Source organism: Quercus lobata, chromosome 9, assembly GCF_001633185.2.
Source record: "Quercus lobata isolate SW786 chromosome 9, ValleyOak3.0 Primary Assembly, whole genome shotgun sequence".
Taxonomy (NCBI): Eukaryota; Viridiplantae; Streptophyta; class Magnoliopsida; order Fagales; family Fagaceae; genus Quercus; species Quercus lobata.
This window is the reverse complement of record NC_044912.1, coordinates 48,669,470-48,688,197: the sequence shown is the minus strand read 5'-3', so window position 1 is coordinate 48,688,197 and position 18,728 is coordinate 48,669,470. Positions and strand designations below refer to the sequence as shown.

Below are 18,728 nucleotides of genomic sequence, written 5' to 3'. Positions count from 1 at the left end.
ATTTCTTTGAAGACACAAGAACTCTATGCCCTAGTTTTTGCTACCCGCTACTTGGATATTTTTACGGACTATATATCTTTTTATAATACCATCATGAAGTTAATATTCTTGGGGAGCTCATTTTCAATTGTTTGGTACATGAGGCGCCACAAAATTGTTCGTAGGTCCTATGATAAAGACCAAGATACCTTCCGCCATTATTTCCTTGTACTGCCTTGCTTAATCTTTGCACTAGTTATCAATGAGAAGTTCACCTTTAAGGAGGTATGCTTGCATCTTAGTTTAGTTATATTTTTTATAACATTGTGCAAATGATAGCTATAGTTTCAAGCTCCTATACCATCTTTACATCTTTTAAACAAGCTTTTTGACAGAAGATGGTTGTCTTCAATTCCCTCATTTTCTTTCTAATGTACTTCACATTAAAATGGATCAGGTCATGTGGACATTTTCTTTATATTTAGAAGCCGTGGCCATACTTCCTCAGCTCATACTGTTACAGAGAACTAGAAATATTGACAACTTGACAGGGCAATATGTGTTTCTTCTTGGGTATGCTATTTCTTTAATTCAATTTATGAAGCAGTGATAACAGTTTAGATTTTTGTCTTATTCTTTTTTCTTCATTGTAGTATAGTATAATTTCAAGCTACTTGACTATCTTTAGAACCATGTAAAATATCAGTGCTGGTTTATCACTGGGTGACAATGCATGCCTGTGTTTGTTTGTTGTTTTTCCTCTAATTTTTTTTTTTAATTTTAGCTTTAATGTGCTTCCACAGAATTCAAAATAGATTTTGTTTTTCTGCTTTTATGGTTCCAAATGAATTTCAACGGTTGCATCACTCAAGCACGGAGGTGGTGCCTTGCACCTATGGTGTATAGATTATAGAATCCTGGTGCCTTGAGGGCACCTTCCATTTTTAACTATTCTGGGTAAATTTAGGTGAATCCCTATTTTCCAGACTCTTAAAATTTTCAATATTTCACTGGTGGAATGGAAACATTTGGTTGTATGAGTACAATTTTATGTGGATTGTTTGGATGGAAAGAAATCGGTGCTCTTTTGAGGATACTGAGAAATCCTTGGTTCAGTTACAATCTCTATGCCAGAAGACTCTGTTTGATCGGTCTAGGTGTTGGGGCTTCTTGAATTGTTCTTCCATCATTGAGTTTCTTTCTTCTCTTAGTATTGCACCTTAAGTTTTTTCATTGTTGTTTGTTGCTATTTGTTGTTTTGTTGCTTTTTCTTGTGTTCACCATCATGAACACCTTGTATTTGCTTTCTTCAGTTTTACAGTTTGTTTAATAATACTCTTATTACGTATATAAAAAAAATAAAAAAATAAAAACAGTTCTAACTTGATAAATGCAAAGTTTTGTAAGAAAAGAAAGCTATATTAAATTATAAAATTCAACTATTCTTGAAAAGAAACTCCTCTCATCTTTTCCATAACAATCCTCCCAATTGTAAATTTCATATGTGGACCATAGTTTGCATGTAAGTACTGTGGATCTCATTTTGGGACGAATTCTTGAAGCTTACTAGGAAGGTTATGTAGATTTCCTCGGGTAGGTCATATTCATTCATTTTAATAGCAAGAGGAGAAGAAGTACAAGTGTTATGTAAGAAAGAAATCTGTGATTGACACAATGGTACTACAAATGGATAGCATCTATGATAGCTTGAGATTAAATTTACCAGTTTGAAGAACTCCAAAAGGAAACTCGCATAAGTTAGTCCACCATATTCGGGTTAATTCCAGTGAATATTCAAACTTTTGATCCTTCTAAATTAAATTTCCACCAAATGTTACAATATCAGTTTTTTTTTTTTTTTTTTTCAAAGAAAAATTGCTTCATGTATTTTTCTTAATTACCATTTTTTAAGTCATGACTTTCCTGCAGCATCTGGAAGAGATGTTATAGTGAAAGGGCAGATGTTATATAAGATGATACGTAGTAATTGGCTTCACGATTTATTTATTTATTTATTTTTGTTGTAGTCTTTAATGTTGTTTCCTTCTCTGTTTGTCTGTCTGTCTGTCTGTCTCTCTAAGTTGCCTCTTCTTAGGTGTAATGTTTGAATGCCAAAACCAAAAAGATCCTACTCTTATAGGATTGCCTTACAATTGGTGCAGTTATATAGGTGTACATGTTATGTGCTAATTTGACCAAGTTGTTGCATCCTTGATTTATGTTCCAAGAAAATAAAATCTGCTTGTGATCATTTAATTTCTGTCCATCTTAATGCAGTGCTTACCGTGCATTATACATTCTCAACTGGATCTATCGCTACTTCACTGAGCCACACTATGTCCATTGGATACGTATGACTCTCTCTCTCTCTCTCTCTCTCTCTCTCTCTCTCTCTCTCATATTTTTCTCTCTTAATGCAGGTTAGCTTGTGTTTTGTGTATGCATGTTAGTCAGATGCATTCATACACATACACATACACATACAAATCTCTCTGTCTTTTTTGCAATAAATTTTATTTAATTATAAAAAAAGAATATATGTATATGTGTATGTGTATGCATATGTAATACACATTCATAACATAGCAATACAGTATGTGCATATATCTCTATCTGGTAATGAAGACATGTGTATTAGTGCCTCCTTTTATGTACACTTGGAATTGTGAACTGTTATATAAACATGGCTCCCTGTCGTTTTTTTTTTTTTTTTTTCCTGGTAGAATTATTGATTATAATTTTTGCAGTGGGTGATGTTCTTAGAGGCAGTTGCTAACAGTGCTGCTTCCAATAAAAAAGGAAAATATGAATAGCATGATAGCACTTCTGCAGTGTGTTGCTCACGCTGTCGTTGCAGGAAGTATCTCTCATGTTGAACCATTTCTGCATAATAGTGCCTTTGACATAGTTTATGGGTCCATATGTGAACATCACCCATATAATAATATGCATATGATCAAGATTTACTTTGGTTTAATTTGCCAGCCTTTACTGCCTGTGTTTCTGCTAATTTAATGTCATGTTTGATTTTTCATTCCATTTTTGCAATTTGGTCTAACTTTTCATTTTTGGGTAAACTATACTAATCTCCCTTTAGACTTATCAAAATGTCACTTTTCCCAAAAAGATTGTGTAAATGACATTCTTCATTGAGTTTTGTATGAATGCAACAGATAAATTCATATCCTTCCACATTGTTACTTCCCTGAATCTTTCATTTTAAAACAAGATTGCTACTCATTTGTACAAACCTCAAGGAGGAGTGTCTTTTGTACAAATCTCAAGCGGGGAGTGTCATTTCATTCATAGTTTGGGTTGGAACCTTTAAAAAAAAAGAAAAAACTCCGTTGGGAAAGTTAGACATAGATTTATCTGTCATATAAGCAAATCCCAAGGGGAGGAGTGTCATTTCATGAAATCTCAAGGGATGGTGGTGTATTTTACACCTTTTTCTTGGGAAGTGGCTGTAGAAATAGAATTAAGCCTAATGCTTTGAGCTCCAAGACCACATTTTGAGATTTTAAAACCTCTTTTATGCATAGGGCTAGAATTTGTTATAACTTCTTGAATATAATTACGTTCAAAACTGATAACCATATATATAGTGTATTATTAAGTAGCTAATAGTTGAAATTTTGAACTCCTTTTATGTGGGTGTTTTGATTATTGTTTTTTCCCATAATTTGGTGTTGAGTTTTCCTGTTTGGTTGTTGCAGCTTGGATAGCTGGGCTTGTTCAAACGTTGCTTTATGCTGACTTCTTCTATTATTATTTCCATAGGTAAATGCTCCGGCTCTTACAAAAAGTTGTGTTCATGCTAATGATTCAAATTCCATCTTTGAGTCTTCTAATTTTTTATGTGAATTTTGAAATTATGGTTGCAGCTGGAAGAACAACAAAAAGCTTCAATTGCCAGCTTGAGTACATCCTCCTCATTTGTTAGGAACTAAATTTGTCTTGTAATGCTTAAGGATATGCAAATGCTTCCATGCAAAATGCTTAGAGATATGTCAGTTTTTTAACTAAGACATCTGTCTGGCCTAAAAAGAAGAAAGTAATAGTGGTTATTGGTTTTTTGGGGGCAATAATTTTAAGTGCAGGTCACCGGCAAACAATGGACATCGCCGTATGGAGGAATCAAATTTAAGATGTCTGAGCTGATCCTGTATCTAGGTCAATTATTTTACCTGAATTTTGGTGACCAGAAAAATAGAAAGAAGATAATGTAATAGACTTCAGAGTTCAGACAATGCGCTGCTAGTATGGCTTAATCACTTGCATCAATTTGATTTCCTAACCTTCTGTTTCTGGGTTAGCATCATTGTTAGATTGAAGTCAAGTGACTCAAGTCCTGGTTGTTATGTATCCATAGTGCCAGCATATCAATCAACGAATCAATCTACCCGTACATACCATATTTTATGTATTAGTCCTACTACCAACATAGAATAATTTGCTGGATTTTTCACATCTCACTCTCATAGCATTGAAATAGGAATCATTTTTTCTCTAAACTAGTTTGGAAGAATTTCTTGCAATTATTCATTAAGTGGTGATTTATAGGTTAACAATGCTGGGCCCACAACAAATTACATAACTTTTGTCATAGCTTACCCGATGTAACGAGTGGTAAGCAGTGGAGTTGTGGACTCACATGGACCTATTATTTTTGGCAAGTTGTGACAAAAGTTATGCAATTAGCATTTTTTTTTTAATAATGTTAGAATTACAAGTTATTTTATAAACCGCTGATGTTAACTATAATATATTAGCTATTAAAATACTAAAAAAACCACATCAGATATTAAAAAAATCGTCTTTGAGGGAACCAGGGCTGTCACCAAGTTTACTAGTTCTTAATTAAACTAATTGATGTCTTTGTGTCTTTTTTTATCCCCTTGGTATTGTCTCACCGTAGTTTGTAACTTTGATAAAGAAATTAAATGAATTGTTGGTTTTGAGAATTATTTGAAATAATTGATTGGTTTTCAATGGGATGTGAATGCAAATGTGTATGGTTTGCCGATTAGAAATTGCATAGAGATATAATTGGATATTCTTAAGTATCTTTATCTAATTGGTTAATTAAAAAAAAACAGTTCATAAAATGACTTCAATTTTGATCCTAAAAAAAAAAAAAAAAAAAAGACTTCTATTTTGATGGGTAAGTGGAGATTAAGTCGTACAAAGAAATTCGTTCTCTCTCTCTCTACTCATGAAAAAAGTATTTATTTTTCTCATTACAAATACTAATTTTGATGTGTATAGCCAAGAAGATCAAGAGAGAGAAACCTAATCCTATAAAGAAGTTTCATTAGTCAAAGAGTGGAACTTGTGAAAACTAACGAAATGGATTCAAGTAAGTCTTATACTTAATTATGTATTTGTGAAGATTTGAAATTGACATAGTTGTTAATGAAATAATAACTTAACAAACAATTTACATAAGTCATCTTAAAATTGGAGTCCAAATCTTTTGTCCCACTTTTCTTACGCTACTTTATACTCCACCAATAAAAACTTACCACATGTTCACCTAATTAATTAAATACTATCATTATTGACTTATTAATACTGTTATTATTAATTAATAATAATATTTAATTAATTAAGTGAACACCTGATAAATTTTTATTAATAGAGTATATAGTGAAGTAGGAAAAGTGAGACGATTGAACTCCTAAAATTGTATCCATGTGGGCATCATGGCAGTTCACATAGGTTAATGAATGAAACATTATGGTAGTTCATAGAGAGTGCAGGGACGCTATGCCAAACGCCTACTTCCTCCCTAATGGCCAAAGGTCAAATGTGATGGGAACATTCAATGCGAAAAGATGTGACTGTAAATGACCCTACCGCACTGAACGTACCATTGACAGTCAGGGGAATAGTGTATTATCGTTAGGGAATTAATGCAGTTTACTAAGGCTAATACACCTTGTTAATTTCAGCCTTACAAGTGTAGGCACTATTTCAAAGGTTAAGTTCATAACATGTCAAAGATGTTCAAATCAAAGGTGTACTCCTGTTACAACTGTAAAGGACATAGGAGGAGGGAACATATATGCATGCCTCGGAATGTTGACCTATGATGCCCCGAACACTACCAGTTGTCCTTAAAAGGGTAACAGCGAAGTCCTAGAAAGCTATACCTTGTATCCTTCTTAGTATTCATCAAATAAAATCCTTCTCGGAGTAGGGACAATCAGTCCTTGCACCACCATGGTTTTTCTTCCCATTTTCTTTGTGGTTTTTCACGTAAATCTGCTCTTATCTTTATTTGCACCTTATTACCCAACCCCTCAGTAGTAAAATATCATTTTTATACTTTGATAATAGTATTTTAAGATGTACAAAAGTTATAGTTTAAAGATTACAAATTTTTGTCCTTAAAAATCTTATTTGCATACAAAGTTCTGTAACATATTCACAAACAATACAAACTACAAATCATGTGTCTCAAAATATACATATGTATATTCTCAAACTCAAAATAAATCAACACAAAGTCACAGTTCTCACTAGGATATGCAACCTCAACAAAAAATCCAGGTCTACCACACCCAAGGCTTACTGTGCCAAGTGCTTTGAACCTTGAACCAAATTAAAGGTGAACGTGTTAGCGTTCTAATCATCCTAACCTTACAAATTCAATTAGATAAATTACCATAAAAGTTTAACTACTACATTCACTTAAACTTTTTCTATTAACATCATCACATATTCAAGTGTTACTCTAACTCATGCATTAGTGTTAAAAACATATTAATAACAAGAAATGAAACTCATAATCTCATATAAACAATTACCGCAACCATATCATTAAAACAAATTCATGGTTAATACTACCCTCACACCCATATATGCCATAGTCATTTCAAGATGCAAGGAAATCCTCTTTCAGTAAATTAACCCCTCTTCCACATAAATAAAAAACCCATATATGATTGCGCAAGAAACCCGATTCACATGGCCATCAAACAATACATCGATTTCACGTCTTCAAATTTAAAACCTCTTATCAAGTCTCAAATGCCCCAAAAAGCTCAATAATGTTACTCCCAAAACAAAACCCACAACATCAAAGAGCAATTCAAACAAGATAGGATACATATCCATAGATATTAGAAAGTGAGTCATGAAGATTTTACCTTAGATTATTATTGGGAATGAGCACAAATCATAGAAGAGAGTATATTGTGGCTAGAGGGATGATCTAGTAGTAGTTGACTTTGAGAGATGAAAATGGAAGAGGGATTTGGGTGAGAGAGACAGTGTGGTGGAGAGGGGCTGGTGACACAAGAGAAAGATAAAGAGGGAGAGAGAGAGAGAGAACTAAAAGCTATGAAAATTTAGAATTATATTATTTGTTGAGATCTATAAATTTTATGCATCTCTTTGAATGGGGGGTGCCTTAGGTCAATTTGGTTCACCTTTTAATTTCCTTCTTCTTGGTTTTACCAAATCACTAATCACTTAAATGTCTTTATGTTGAAAATTATTTTCTTGGAAATATTCATGAAAGTCCTCCAAAAATAGTTAAGACTTATCCATATTGATTATAAATAAACTCCAATTTAGATATTATTCTCATTAAAAAATTTGTTTTTAAAAAAAAATTTGGGGTGTTACATTAGTATTCTCAATTTCAAGCCATTAGGTATTTAATTTTCTATTTTTTTTTTAATTTATGATATATGGTAGTAACTATGACTTTATTTACAATAAGATATAATTAGTACGTAAGTTTTTTTTTTTTTTTTGGTGTGGCTATAATGGAACAATGTTTAACCATAACAATAAACATAAAACCTGGTATATTTAGAGCATGTTAACAGGGATTTTTGTATGAGATTTTCAAGTAGTTTCCACTTCCATATTCACATTAATTCATTTCTTATTTGAGTAATTCCAAATAATAATAAAAAACATATAAATTCAAATTAATTAAGTTAAATAAAGAAATTACCATATTTTATATCAGTAAATTTTATTAAAATTAATCATTTTAAGCATAAAAATTAGTTATAAGTATATGCCCTTTTTTTTAAATTTTATTTATTTATAATAATGAAAGTACAGACAATTATAAGCTGTTTTTTTAGTGGAAATAGTGGATGATATGAATCGTTATTATTTCAAATGATTCTTTTAATTATAGTTTTGTTTGTATTGTGTTTTAAATTTTAAACATAACTTAATGCTTAATTACTCAGCCGATGTATGAAATCTAAAAGGCTACTTACTCTTTTTTCTAATTAATAAAAAGGTACTTAAGTTACTTGGTGCCATATAATCATGAAAAACCATTAATGCTTCTTAAAGAACCATTTATACTAGTGCTTAACAAATATTTTATTTCCTTTTTAACCTCCATAAGAAAATTGGATTCAATGTAACTTAAAGTATTATTAAATAATATTTTTCATTATCCTGTCACAAGTACAATGTACAATGTAACCGGATTGTTATTTGTGACAATTTTTTATTATCCTACAATAGTTTGACCATTTTTAAATTTTGGGGCTATTTTGGTAATTTTGATTATTAGGTAAATTCCGCGCCGGGGGGGGGGGGGGGGGGGTTGGAGTTTACCCATAATTGGGTTGGGTTTGGATTATAAATAATTAATCAAATAGGAAATAGTATACCCAACAATTATGTGCATCCCAAATCCAACCATTTGACACCCCTATTCTTATCACAAGAATGATGCAACTGACCTCTCATATATCAAACTACCATTTTCAATTTTTAGTTTTTATTATCCAATCGTAATGACACTTCAGCTAATCTCTCATGTACCAGATAGCTAGTCATTTTCATTAGGTGTTCTTTTCAATAACAATGATGAAATTGAAGACAACAACAAGTGAGGAGAAGAGATATTTGATTGGAAGTAAAACTCAACCAAAACTTTGTTCATGTATGTTGCAAATATATATTAAAATTCTAAAATTTTAAGCAATCATATATCTATTTTTTTAGAAGAAAGCAATCATACATTTGATTTGTTAAAATTATAATCTTATTGATATTACATGTATATTAAATTCTATATTTTATGAATATGTATATTTTGATATTCTTTATTGTCACTACATAACTTTGTGTAATATATTATAAAATATGTCAAAACATAAATAAACATATAATTAAACTTATTTAGTGTATGTTTATAAATAATTTTATGTTTATATACATTAATATTCACATCCTATTTTGTCCACAACTATGTATGAGTAGTTTATTTATTTATTTTTAAGTTTATTTTGGGAAATATATATGTAGTATTTTTCTATCTATGTGTTTCAACCAATCACAAGACACCATGTGCTATTTAGTGGGACCCAATGTAATTATTGAAAGGCCAATGAAAATATTTCAAGTGTCATTGAATAGAAATTGCAAAGAATACTTAAGGGCCAATCACATGTTGGCACATGTTTTTTTTTTTTTTTTTTTTTGATAGGAAAATTGCAACTTCCATTGAATAATCAGTTCAAGTTCAGAACATCATGGCGAAGAGATTGCTCAATAAAGCAAGGGTTCTCTTCTAACCAAGCAATAAAATCAATAATACCAGACGCATGCTTTGCTAACAAATGCGCTGGTCTATTACATTGTCTACGGACATGTGAATAATCCACCTGTCTTACAAAACCACTCAAGACTTTGATACCTGCTATCACTGCTGCCACTGAAGAGGGAGGTGAGGTGTTACCACATAGTGCATTTACCACTGTTAGAGAGTCCCCTTCAATGATAATGTCCTGTACACCGATATCCCTTGCGAACTGAACTCCTGCTTCAAAAGCCTTTGCCTCAGTTTCCAACGGCCCCAATGGTGCATTAATCCGCTTGCTCAGTGCTGCGATTACCTGCCCATTACAGTCCCGAATTAAGACCCCAACTTCGACTGCCTTCTGTGCTTTGAAGACCGCTCCATCCACGTTCACTTTATATCTATCTGGCGGTGGAGGTGTCCATCTCTCTACATGAACTTCTGGAACCGTGGCTGGTTTATCAAGGGCCACATAATACTCCTTCAGATAACGTGAAGTCCACTGCACCAGTTCACCACCCGATTTCTTTTTTCCTCCATTACGCACCTCGTTTCTATTACTCCAGATTGCCCATGCTATTGCTGCAACCAACGCTATCTTGGACTCCTCATACTTTCCTTCCATAATCATGTGCCACATTAAATCAAAACATGAGCGGATCTTATCTCCAGCTATACCGAAATGGATCTTTGTACAGCTCCATACTTCTCTGGCTCTCGGGCAACTCCAAAATAAGTGTCCTGTTGTCTCAGGTTCTTCATGGCAGTCAATGCAGCAATCTTCTTGCAGAATCTTCCTTCGTACCAAGTTTGTCTTTGTAGGTAGGCTATCTCGACATGCCCTCCAAATAAAATGCCGAATCTTATGTGGTGCTTGTATCCTCCATAGTAGCTTCCAAAATTTCTTAGTTTGGCTCTCATCTGAGCTTGAGCCGTAATTGGGAGACCGGGAGAGGTTCATTGCTAGCTTATATGCGCTCCTAACAGTGAATAAGCCATTTGCACTTTCTGGCCATATAATTCTATCATCCGGTGGCTGTATGCTCAACGGTATGCTTTTGATACACTCTGCCTCATGTGGGAAAAACAGAGCATCAATCACTTGTGCTTTCCACTGTGTAGACTCCTGGTCAATCAACTCACACACCTTTGTATCTGCACTCAAGAATAATCTGGGAGATACTACTTTGTACGTTGATGTAGATGGTAGCCACTTATCACTCCATACCCGAATGGATGTCCCCTTCCCTACACTCCATCGACTTCCTTCTTTTACCAAATACTGAGCCTCCATGATACTCCTCCACACATAAGATGGATTTGTACCAATTGAAGCATTTATAAAATCTGTACGAGGGAAATACCGTGCTTTAAACAGCCTATATAGTAAAGAATCCTGCATTGTTTGAAGTCTCCACCCTTGTTTAGCAAGTAGAGCAAGGTTGAATTGTTTTAGTTGTCGAAAACCCATTCCACCGGCTGCCTTGGGTTCACATAATTTATCCCAACTAAGCCACGCCATCTTCCTCTCATTTTGTCTCTGACCCCACCAAAAATTTCGAATCAGGCTAGTCAATTCGTCACATAGAGAGTCGGGTATTTTAAAACAATTCATTGTGTAAGTAGGTATAGCTTGAGCTACAGCCTTAATCAACACTTCTTTTCCTGCTTTTGACAAGAGTTTCTCCTTCCACCCTGCTAATTTCTTGCACAGCCTTTCTTTGATTTCCTTAAAATAATTTCTTTTATTTCTTCCCACAAGAGACGGTAATCCCAAGTACTTCTCATGTTGCTTAATGACTTGTGCCCCAAATCGATTCTTGATTTCTTCCTTCACCTCATCCGCAGTGTTTCTACTAAAAAACAATGATGTTTTTGCTCTATTCAGTTGCTGCCCGGATGCCTTCTCATAGACTGCAAGGATTTTTTGTAAGGTGTTGCACTCTTCAATTGTGGCCTTACAAAAAATAATGCTGTCGTCTGCAAAGAAAAGGTGTGAGATTTTTGGTCCACCTCTGCAAATACTCAACCCCTCCATCTCTCCATTATCCACCGCTTTCTGAATTAGAGCTGATAGAGCTTCTGCACATAAAAGGAATAAATAAGGTGATAAGGGGTCTCCTTGTCGTAGACCCCTTGTAGGAATAATATGCCCTTTTGGAGTACCATTTATTCTTACAGAGTATGACACTGATGAAATACATCTCATTATCAGAGTCCTCCATTTTTCCTCAAAACCCAATTTTGTCATAATCCTTTCAAGACACACCCATTCTACTCTATCATACGCCTTACTCATATCTAATTTAAGAGCCATCTCCCCTTTCTTGCCACCCTTTTTATGATGAATGTGATGCATGGACTCAAAAGCTACTAACACATTATCGGTGATCAACCGTCCATGCACAAATGCACTTTGGGTATCACTAATAATGGATGGTAGTATCTTCTTCAACCTATTAGCTATTACTTTGGATGTAATTCTAAAAACCACATTACAAAGACTAATAGGTTTATAATCAGTCACACATTTGGGCTCTTTAATTTTTGGAATAAGGACTATATGAGTTTCATTAAAATTAGGGGGTGCTACACCATTATTCAAAAAATCAAGAATGGTTTTTGTGACTACCTCACCAATATCCGACCAAAAATGCTGATAAAACAAAGGAGGCATACCATCCAGTCCAGGAGCCTTTAGAGGGTGCATTTGTTTGAGTGCTATCCTTACTTCATTCTCCGTAAAATCCCTTGCAAGCTTCCGGTTCATGGCTGGTGTCACCTTTGGTTGAATAGCATCCAGCACCTCATTAAACTCATTCGGCTCACTTGTTGTGAAAAGCTCTTTATAGTAGTCCACCACCATCTCTCCCATTCGGTCTTCATCATCTTGCCCATGTTGGCACATGTTGATATTTAATTTAAATGACATATGCAAACAACTTAAATGTTGCCATGTGTTATTTTAAATTAATACACTTTGGCTAATCAAATAATGTCATGAGTCCCTTGGAGAATAAGACATAAAATCCCTCCATTTAAATTATGACATGTGTCACTGCCCATAGCCATTCACGTGTCTTCAAATCTCGTATAAATAGAGACCCTCCTTTCTCTTATGGAGGGGATTCAAAAACATTCAGATGTTTGGAAGTTCTGCCGGAATCAAACTCCAAAGCCTCCAAGAATATCAAGAACTTCAACCTTCAAATCTCAAGAACATTCAAAGCGAAATCATTCAAGTCATTCTTCTAGATCCCAAAGTTCATTGGAATCAAGTTCAAAAGCCCCCATAAACACCAAGAGACTACAAATTAGTGAATCTCTAAAGATTCAAGCCTCTAAAATCCAAAATAACTTCCACTACAAATTTTCAAAGACAAGGAACATTCGAAGAACATTCAGAGCTTCCAGAAACTTCAAAGACTTATATCCATTAATCTTCATCAGATTCAAGTTCTAAAGTTCCGAAGAACTTTCACCACAAATCTTCGAAGATCAAGAACATTTAAAGAAACCATGAATAATACAAAGAACGCGAAGAACAAGAAATATCTAACAAGCACACAGTTAGAGATTCATCACTATTTCATTCCAAAGATCTTTCAATCTACTTTCCATTCCAAGTGGAGGACATCTTGTGTTCGAGCCAAGACTATATCAACATAATTGAAGACTTTTCTAAGGAGATTGAATCAATGGATTATTTTATTGTATAAGAATCTAAATATAGAGAATTGTAACTACAAATTCATCAACACAAATTTACACTTGTAAAACATATTAAATTGTTTGTTTTCCAAACTTGAGATTTTGTGTTTACATTTTCGTTTGGGAAATAAAAGGGAATATTGAGAATTTTTGTGTGGAATTGATAGCTAGAATTTGTGACCCACAAATACTAAACTTTAGGTATTGTTAATTGATCATTTTAGGAAAATTTTGATATTACTTTCAAGAGAAATATAAAAAGATGTTAAAAAAAGTAATTATATTTTTTGGCAAATTACAACTTATCTACCTACGGTTTGGCTAAAATTTTAGTTGTCTACATATGGTTTGAAAATTAACACTTTACTCATCTGAGATTAGCTCAGTTAGAGTTCTGTAACCCACATCTATTAAAAACATGTTTAAATATGTAGTTTTGTTACACTTTTATGTTGCTCTCCTCTAGAAACACAAAAAACATAAACATACAATATCAAAAAAAATCCAACAGAATGCTTGCATCATGAGATTTCAAATTACAAGTAAACAACCTAAATTTAGGTCAAACTTCAAGTGGGTAAAGTCAATTTTCAAACCACAGGTAGACAACTTAAATTTCGGTTAAACCATAGGTCGATAAGTTATAATTTACCCCTTTTTTACAAAGTTTTGGTTACAAACTTAATTGTAGTTGTGGGGTCCAATAATTTGTGGCCCTGGCCCATGTTTACATTGGGGCCCAAGGCCCGAGCCGAGGAGGGTATTTGCCGAGGAAGAATGGGGAGAGGCCGAAGTGTCAAGTGGAACAGCCGAGGATAATCCTGTCCTCGGCACTCCAGGACTTCAAGGGTAAGAGCAACGTCTCGATGATGGCTACCCCCAAAAGGCCCCCTGAAGGAAATGCGAGTAAAAGGGGACCCACATGTGGATCAGGGTAAATACATCCCCTCCACATTAAATGCACCCGCCAGCGTCCTGACCATGTTAATGAGAAAAGACGCCTGGACAGGGTGACTTCGATCATCGCAACTAACAGAAAGCAAGGAAGGACAGCTAATAGGACGAGTACAGAAGTAGGCACCTGCCTGATCAACAAGTAGAGGGCTAAGATCTACCAAGAAAGGCTATATAATATGAATGTTAATGCACCAAGAGGGGGGCTAGGAAAAATGGCCAAAAACCAGAGCCTCCCAGCCCGCCCCTAGGAGAGCGACTCCTGGAGCGAACACGATTTAATTATGTATGAACACCACGAAAAACTCACTGTCTAGTGACCAAGGCCTAACCTTTCAAACCCACGCTCTATAAATGATATTGTTTTGGCCTTTTTACGTACGAACCTAACATTATTCTGAGTCGTTACAAATCGTGTCTCTACAACTGGCACCGTCTGTGGAAAAGGCTTGTGTCTTGGCACTGGTGGTGGGTTGATACAATCCTTCACATCATTCTCAGTAGCCGAATATAGTGTTTTAGAATAAAGTCCCACTAGGGGCTACGTTTCTTCACTAGAGGTTGCGCTTTGTAGCGTTAGCAGCGCGGATGGTTCTAGGGGCTTGGCCGAGGAGCTAATCCTCTTAAACCAAGGTCCCACGCCATAGTTGAGGGGATAATTCCCCCAACTACTTATCAAAATCAAGTTTTGGATAGAACCAAAGTATTGTATGGTTCTCGGACTCAAACCTATGGGGAAACCAACTACTTAAATATCAAGTTTTGAACAGAACTAAGGTATTGCATGGTCCTCGGACTCAAACCTATGGGGAAACCAACTACTTAAATATCAAGTTTTGGACAGAACCAAGGTATTGTATGGTTCTCGGACTCAAATCTATGGGGAAACCAACTACTTAAAAATCAAGTTTTTGACAGAACCAAGGTATTGCATGGTCCTCAGACTCAAACCTATGGGGAAACCAACTACTTATAAATATCAAGTTTTGGACAGAACCAAGGTATTGTATGGTCCTCGGACTTAAACCTATGGGAAAACCAACTACTTAAAAATCAAGTTTTGGATAGAACCAAGGTATTGCATGGTCCTTGGACTCAAACCTATGGGGAAACAAACTACTTAAATATCAAGTTTTGGAAAGAACCAAGGTATTGCATGGTCCTCGGACTCAAACCTATGGGGAAACCAACTATTTAAATATCAAGTTTTGGACAAAACCAAGGTATTGTATGGTCCTCGGACTCAAATCCATGGGGAAACCAACTACTTAAAAATCAAGTTTTGGACAGAACCAAGGTATTGCATGGTCCTCAAACTCAAACCTATGGGGAAACCAACTACTTATAAATATCAAGTTTTGGACAGAACCAAGGTATTGCATGATCCTCGGACTCAAACCTATGGGGAAACCAACTACTTATAAATATCAAGTTTTTGACAGAATCAAGGTATTGCATGATCCTCGAACTCAAACCTATGGGGAAACCAACTACTTATAAATATCAAGTTTTGAACAGAACCAAGGTATTGCATGGTCCTCGGACTCAAACCTATGGGGAAACCAACTACTTATCAAAATCAAGTTTTGGACAGAACCAAGGTATTGCATGGTCATCGAACTCAAACCTATGAGGAAACCAACTACTTATCAAAATCAAGTTTTGGACAGAACCAAAGTATTGCATGGTCCTCGAACTCAAACTTATGGGGAAACCAACTACTTATCAAAATCAAGTTTTAGACAGAACTAAGGTATTGCGTGGTCCTCAGACTCAGACCTTTGGGAAAGTCAGCTACTTAAGAAGAATTCTAAGTCACACAGTCCTCGAACCAAATACTAGAAAAGGTTAAGACTTGGAAAATTATTAGGAAGATGGCGAAACGCCTTATTATTCAACGACCTGCAGGTGCTGTTCATTTTTTGTTATATATCCTCTGATGATTGTTTCTTACACGGCATCGAGCATTCCGCCGTCATCTCGTTCGAGTTTAGGGTATACAACCCATTTTTAGGTCAGTCTTATTGTACACGATACCTCCAATACGTTCATAATAACATCTTTTTCTTGTAAGGATTTTTACTCTAAGAATCATTTGTTCAAAGCAACATTCTTACGACGGCTAGCTTCAATAAGCACAGAGCAAGGTCTTTTTATTAGCTGGGGTTTCGGTCCTAAGCATCATTCAGAGTATGAAAATAATAAAAATCAATCACAGGGTAGTACGTCTATTCACGACACAACCATTTCAAAAAGAGGAGATACAACATATGTAATAAAGAAATAACGACTTTTATTAATATAAAGAGGTATTACAGCGTACAATGAAGGCTTAAACAAGCCTATATAGAAAACGAATTACAAAAGTAATAAAAAAAACAAAACAAACAAACAATTAGAAGTCTTTTTAAGCTCTGCTCTGAAGTCTTTCCAAACTCTGCCCCAGTAGCACCCATATTGAGAGGAGGACCTCCCTTGGTGGAATAGGAGAAGAAGAGAAAGAAGGAAAAGTACCAGGATGGATCTGGTGATGGGAAAGAAGAAGAAGGAGAGGCAAAAGAAAACACCAGTGAATGAAGAGAAGAAGAAGCAGTGATACATGGTCCCTGCGTCAGTCCTGACTCCTAACACGCTGGTGCCATGTTAGCTATGCTCATAAGAGAGCGGCTGGTACTGATAATGGGTGACCCCAGCTCAGTCACGCCAAAAGTTTGATGCGACCAGCCCCTGTTTTGGATTTTGGCTGAAAGGAGGATGAGAAGTATCTTGAATCTCTGCCATCCCTGCCCTGACCGAGCCATTTTGAGCTTCACAAGAATGCAGTATTTTTAGGAAAGGAATGGTCTCTTCATTCCCGCTCCTATCATGGATGAATCACAATTCAAAGTGTAAGCGAGCGGATAAGGGAAACTCTGGGGGAGGTTAAAGATTTTCAGACTTTAAAAGGATTGAAAGGTCTCTATGTAAGGGAGGTAACCTATTGCTTTCCTTCTTATATGAAGGGCAAAACGGGAGGCATTCAATCTGTCTAAATTTCCAAGAAAATCGGTAAACGAGAATATACCCATTCCACTTCCCCACGCTGTCAATAACCGTCGAATTTAAATGGTCTCGTAAAGGGAAATCATTAAAGGCGAGTTTCGGATAATGAAGCGGCAGGAACGCATCATGAATGAGTTCAAAGGAATGTCTCGTAGTCCGGTATGTTTTCTGGATAGATGAAGAGACACCCACATTGATGAAGGGCAGATCTAAGCAGACCGCAATAAAGGCGTGGCATTACCAAAACCCTCCTCTCCGACCAAGAGGTCGGACAACAGGATTTCGAGGGGCTATTGTGGGGTCCAATAATTTGTGACCCTGACCCATGTTTACATTGGGGCCCAAGGCCTGAGCCGAGAAGGATATTTGCCGAGGATGAATGGGGAGAGGCCGAAGTGTCAAGTGGAACAGTCGAGGATGACCCTATCCTCGGCACTCCAGGACTTCAAGGGTAAGAGCAACGTCTCGATGATGGCTGCCCCAAAAAAGCCTCCTGAAGGAAATGCGAGTAAAAGGGGACCCACATGAGGGTACGGTGTGAAACTGGATCAGGGTAAATACGTCCCCTCCACATTAAATACACCCACCAACGTCTTGACCATGTTAATGAGAAAAGACGCCTGGACAGGGTGACTTCAATTATCGCAACTAACAGAAAGTAAGGAAGGACAGCTGATGGGACGAGTACAGAAGTAGGCACCTGCCTGATCAATAAGTGGAGAGCTAAGATCCACCAAGAAAGGCTATATAATATGAAGGTTAATGCACCAAGAAGGGGGCTGGGAAAAATGGCCAAAAACCAGAGCCTCCAAACCCGCCCCTAGGAGAGCGACTCCTGGAGCGAACACGATCTAATTATGTATGAACACCACGAAAAACCCATTGTCTGGTGACCAAGGCCTAGCCTTTCAAACCCACTCTCTATAAATGATATTGTTTGGGCTTTTTTACGTGCGAATCCAACATTATTCTAGGTCGTTACAAATCGTGTCCTTACAGTAATCAATGACTATAATTTCACTCAATATCTTTTTACTTAATGGGAATTTTGTTATATCCATCATTGGATTACATTTTCATTCTCAAATTTTTCAAGCTTGCAAATATTCCCAAAAAAAAAAAAGTACTAGTTATATCATTAATCAAATGTTTAAATTTTAAGTTTTTGTAGTCTAAAATTATCCATAAAAAAATAAGTTTATAAATCAAATAGTAAATAATATCGGATTGATATAAAATTGGACATACATATTAAAAACATAAGAAACATATAATTAAACAGTTAGATTTTCAAAATATATAACTCTATTAATGTTTCTAGTGGGAGTTGTAGTCATTAGATAGATTTACGTTTTCAGCAAAATTATTTCTCAAAAAAAAAGAAAAGTTTTCAGCAAAATTATGTTCTCATTTATTTTTTCCAATAAAAGATTTATAAAAATCCCTCTTATAAATTCGTTGGGCTCATTCCATC

The 18,728-nt window shown here is 35.5% G+C and overlaps 1 protein-coding gene across 1 annotated transcript; it reads left to right on the top strand.

The window, feature by feature from the left end:
• On the top strand, positions 1 to 4,394 carry LOC115959121 (ER lumen protein-retaining receptor-like). The gene is made up of 5 exons (XM_031077423.1): positions 1 to 264; positions 437 to 552; positions 2,257 to 2,330; positions 3,696 to 3,759; positions 3,864 to 4,394. The coding sequence occupies exons 1-5, from the start codon at positions 94 to 96 to the stop codon at positions 3,898 to 3,900; spliced, it is 462 nt and encodes a 153-aa protein (XP_030933283.1). The 5' UTR covers positions 1 to 93; the 3' UTR covers positions 3,901 to 4,394.
• Positions 4,395 to 18,728: the final 14,334 nt, after the last annotated feature.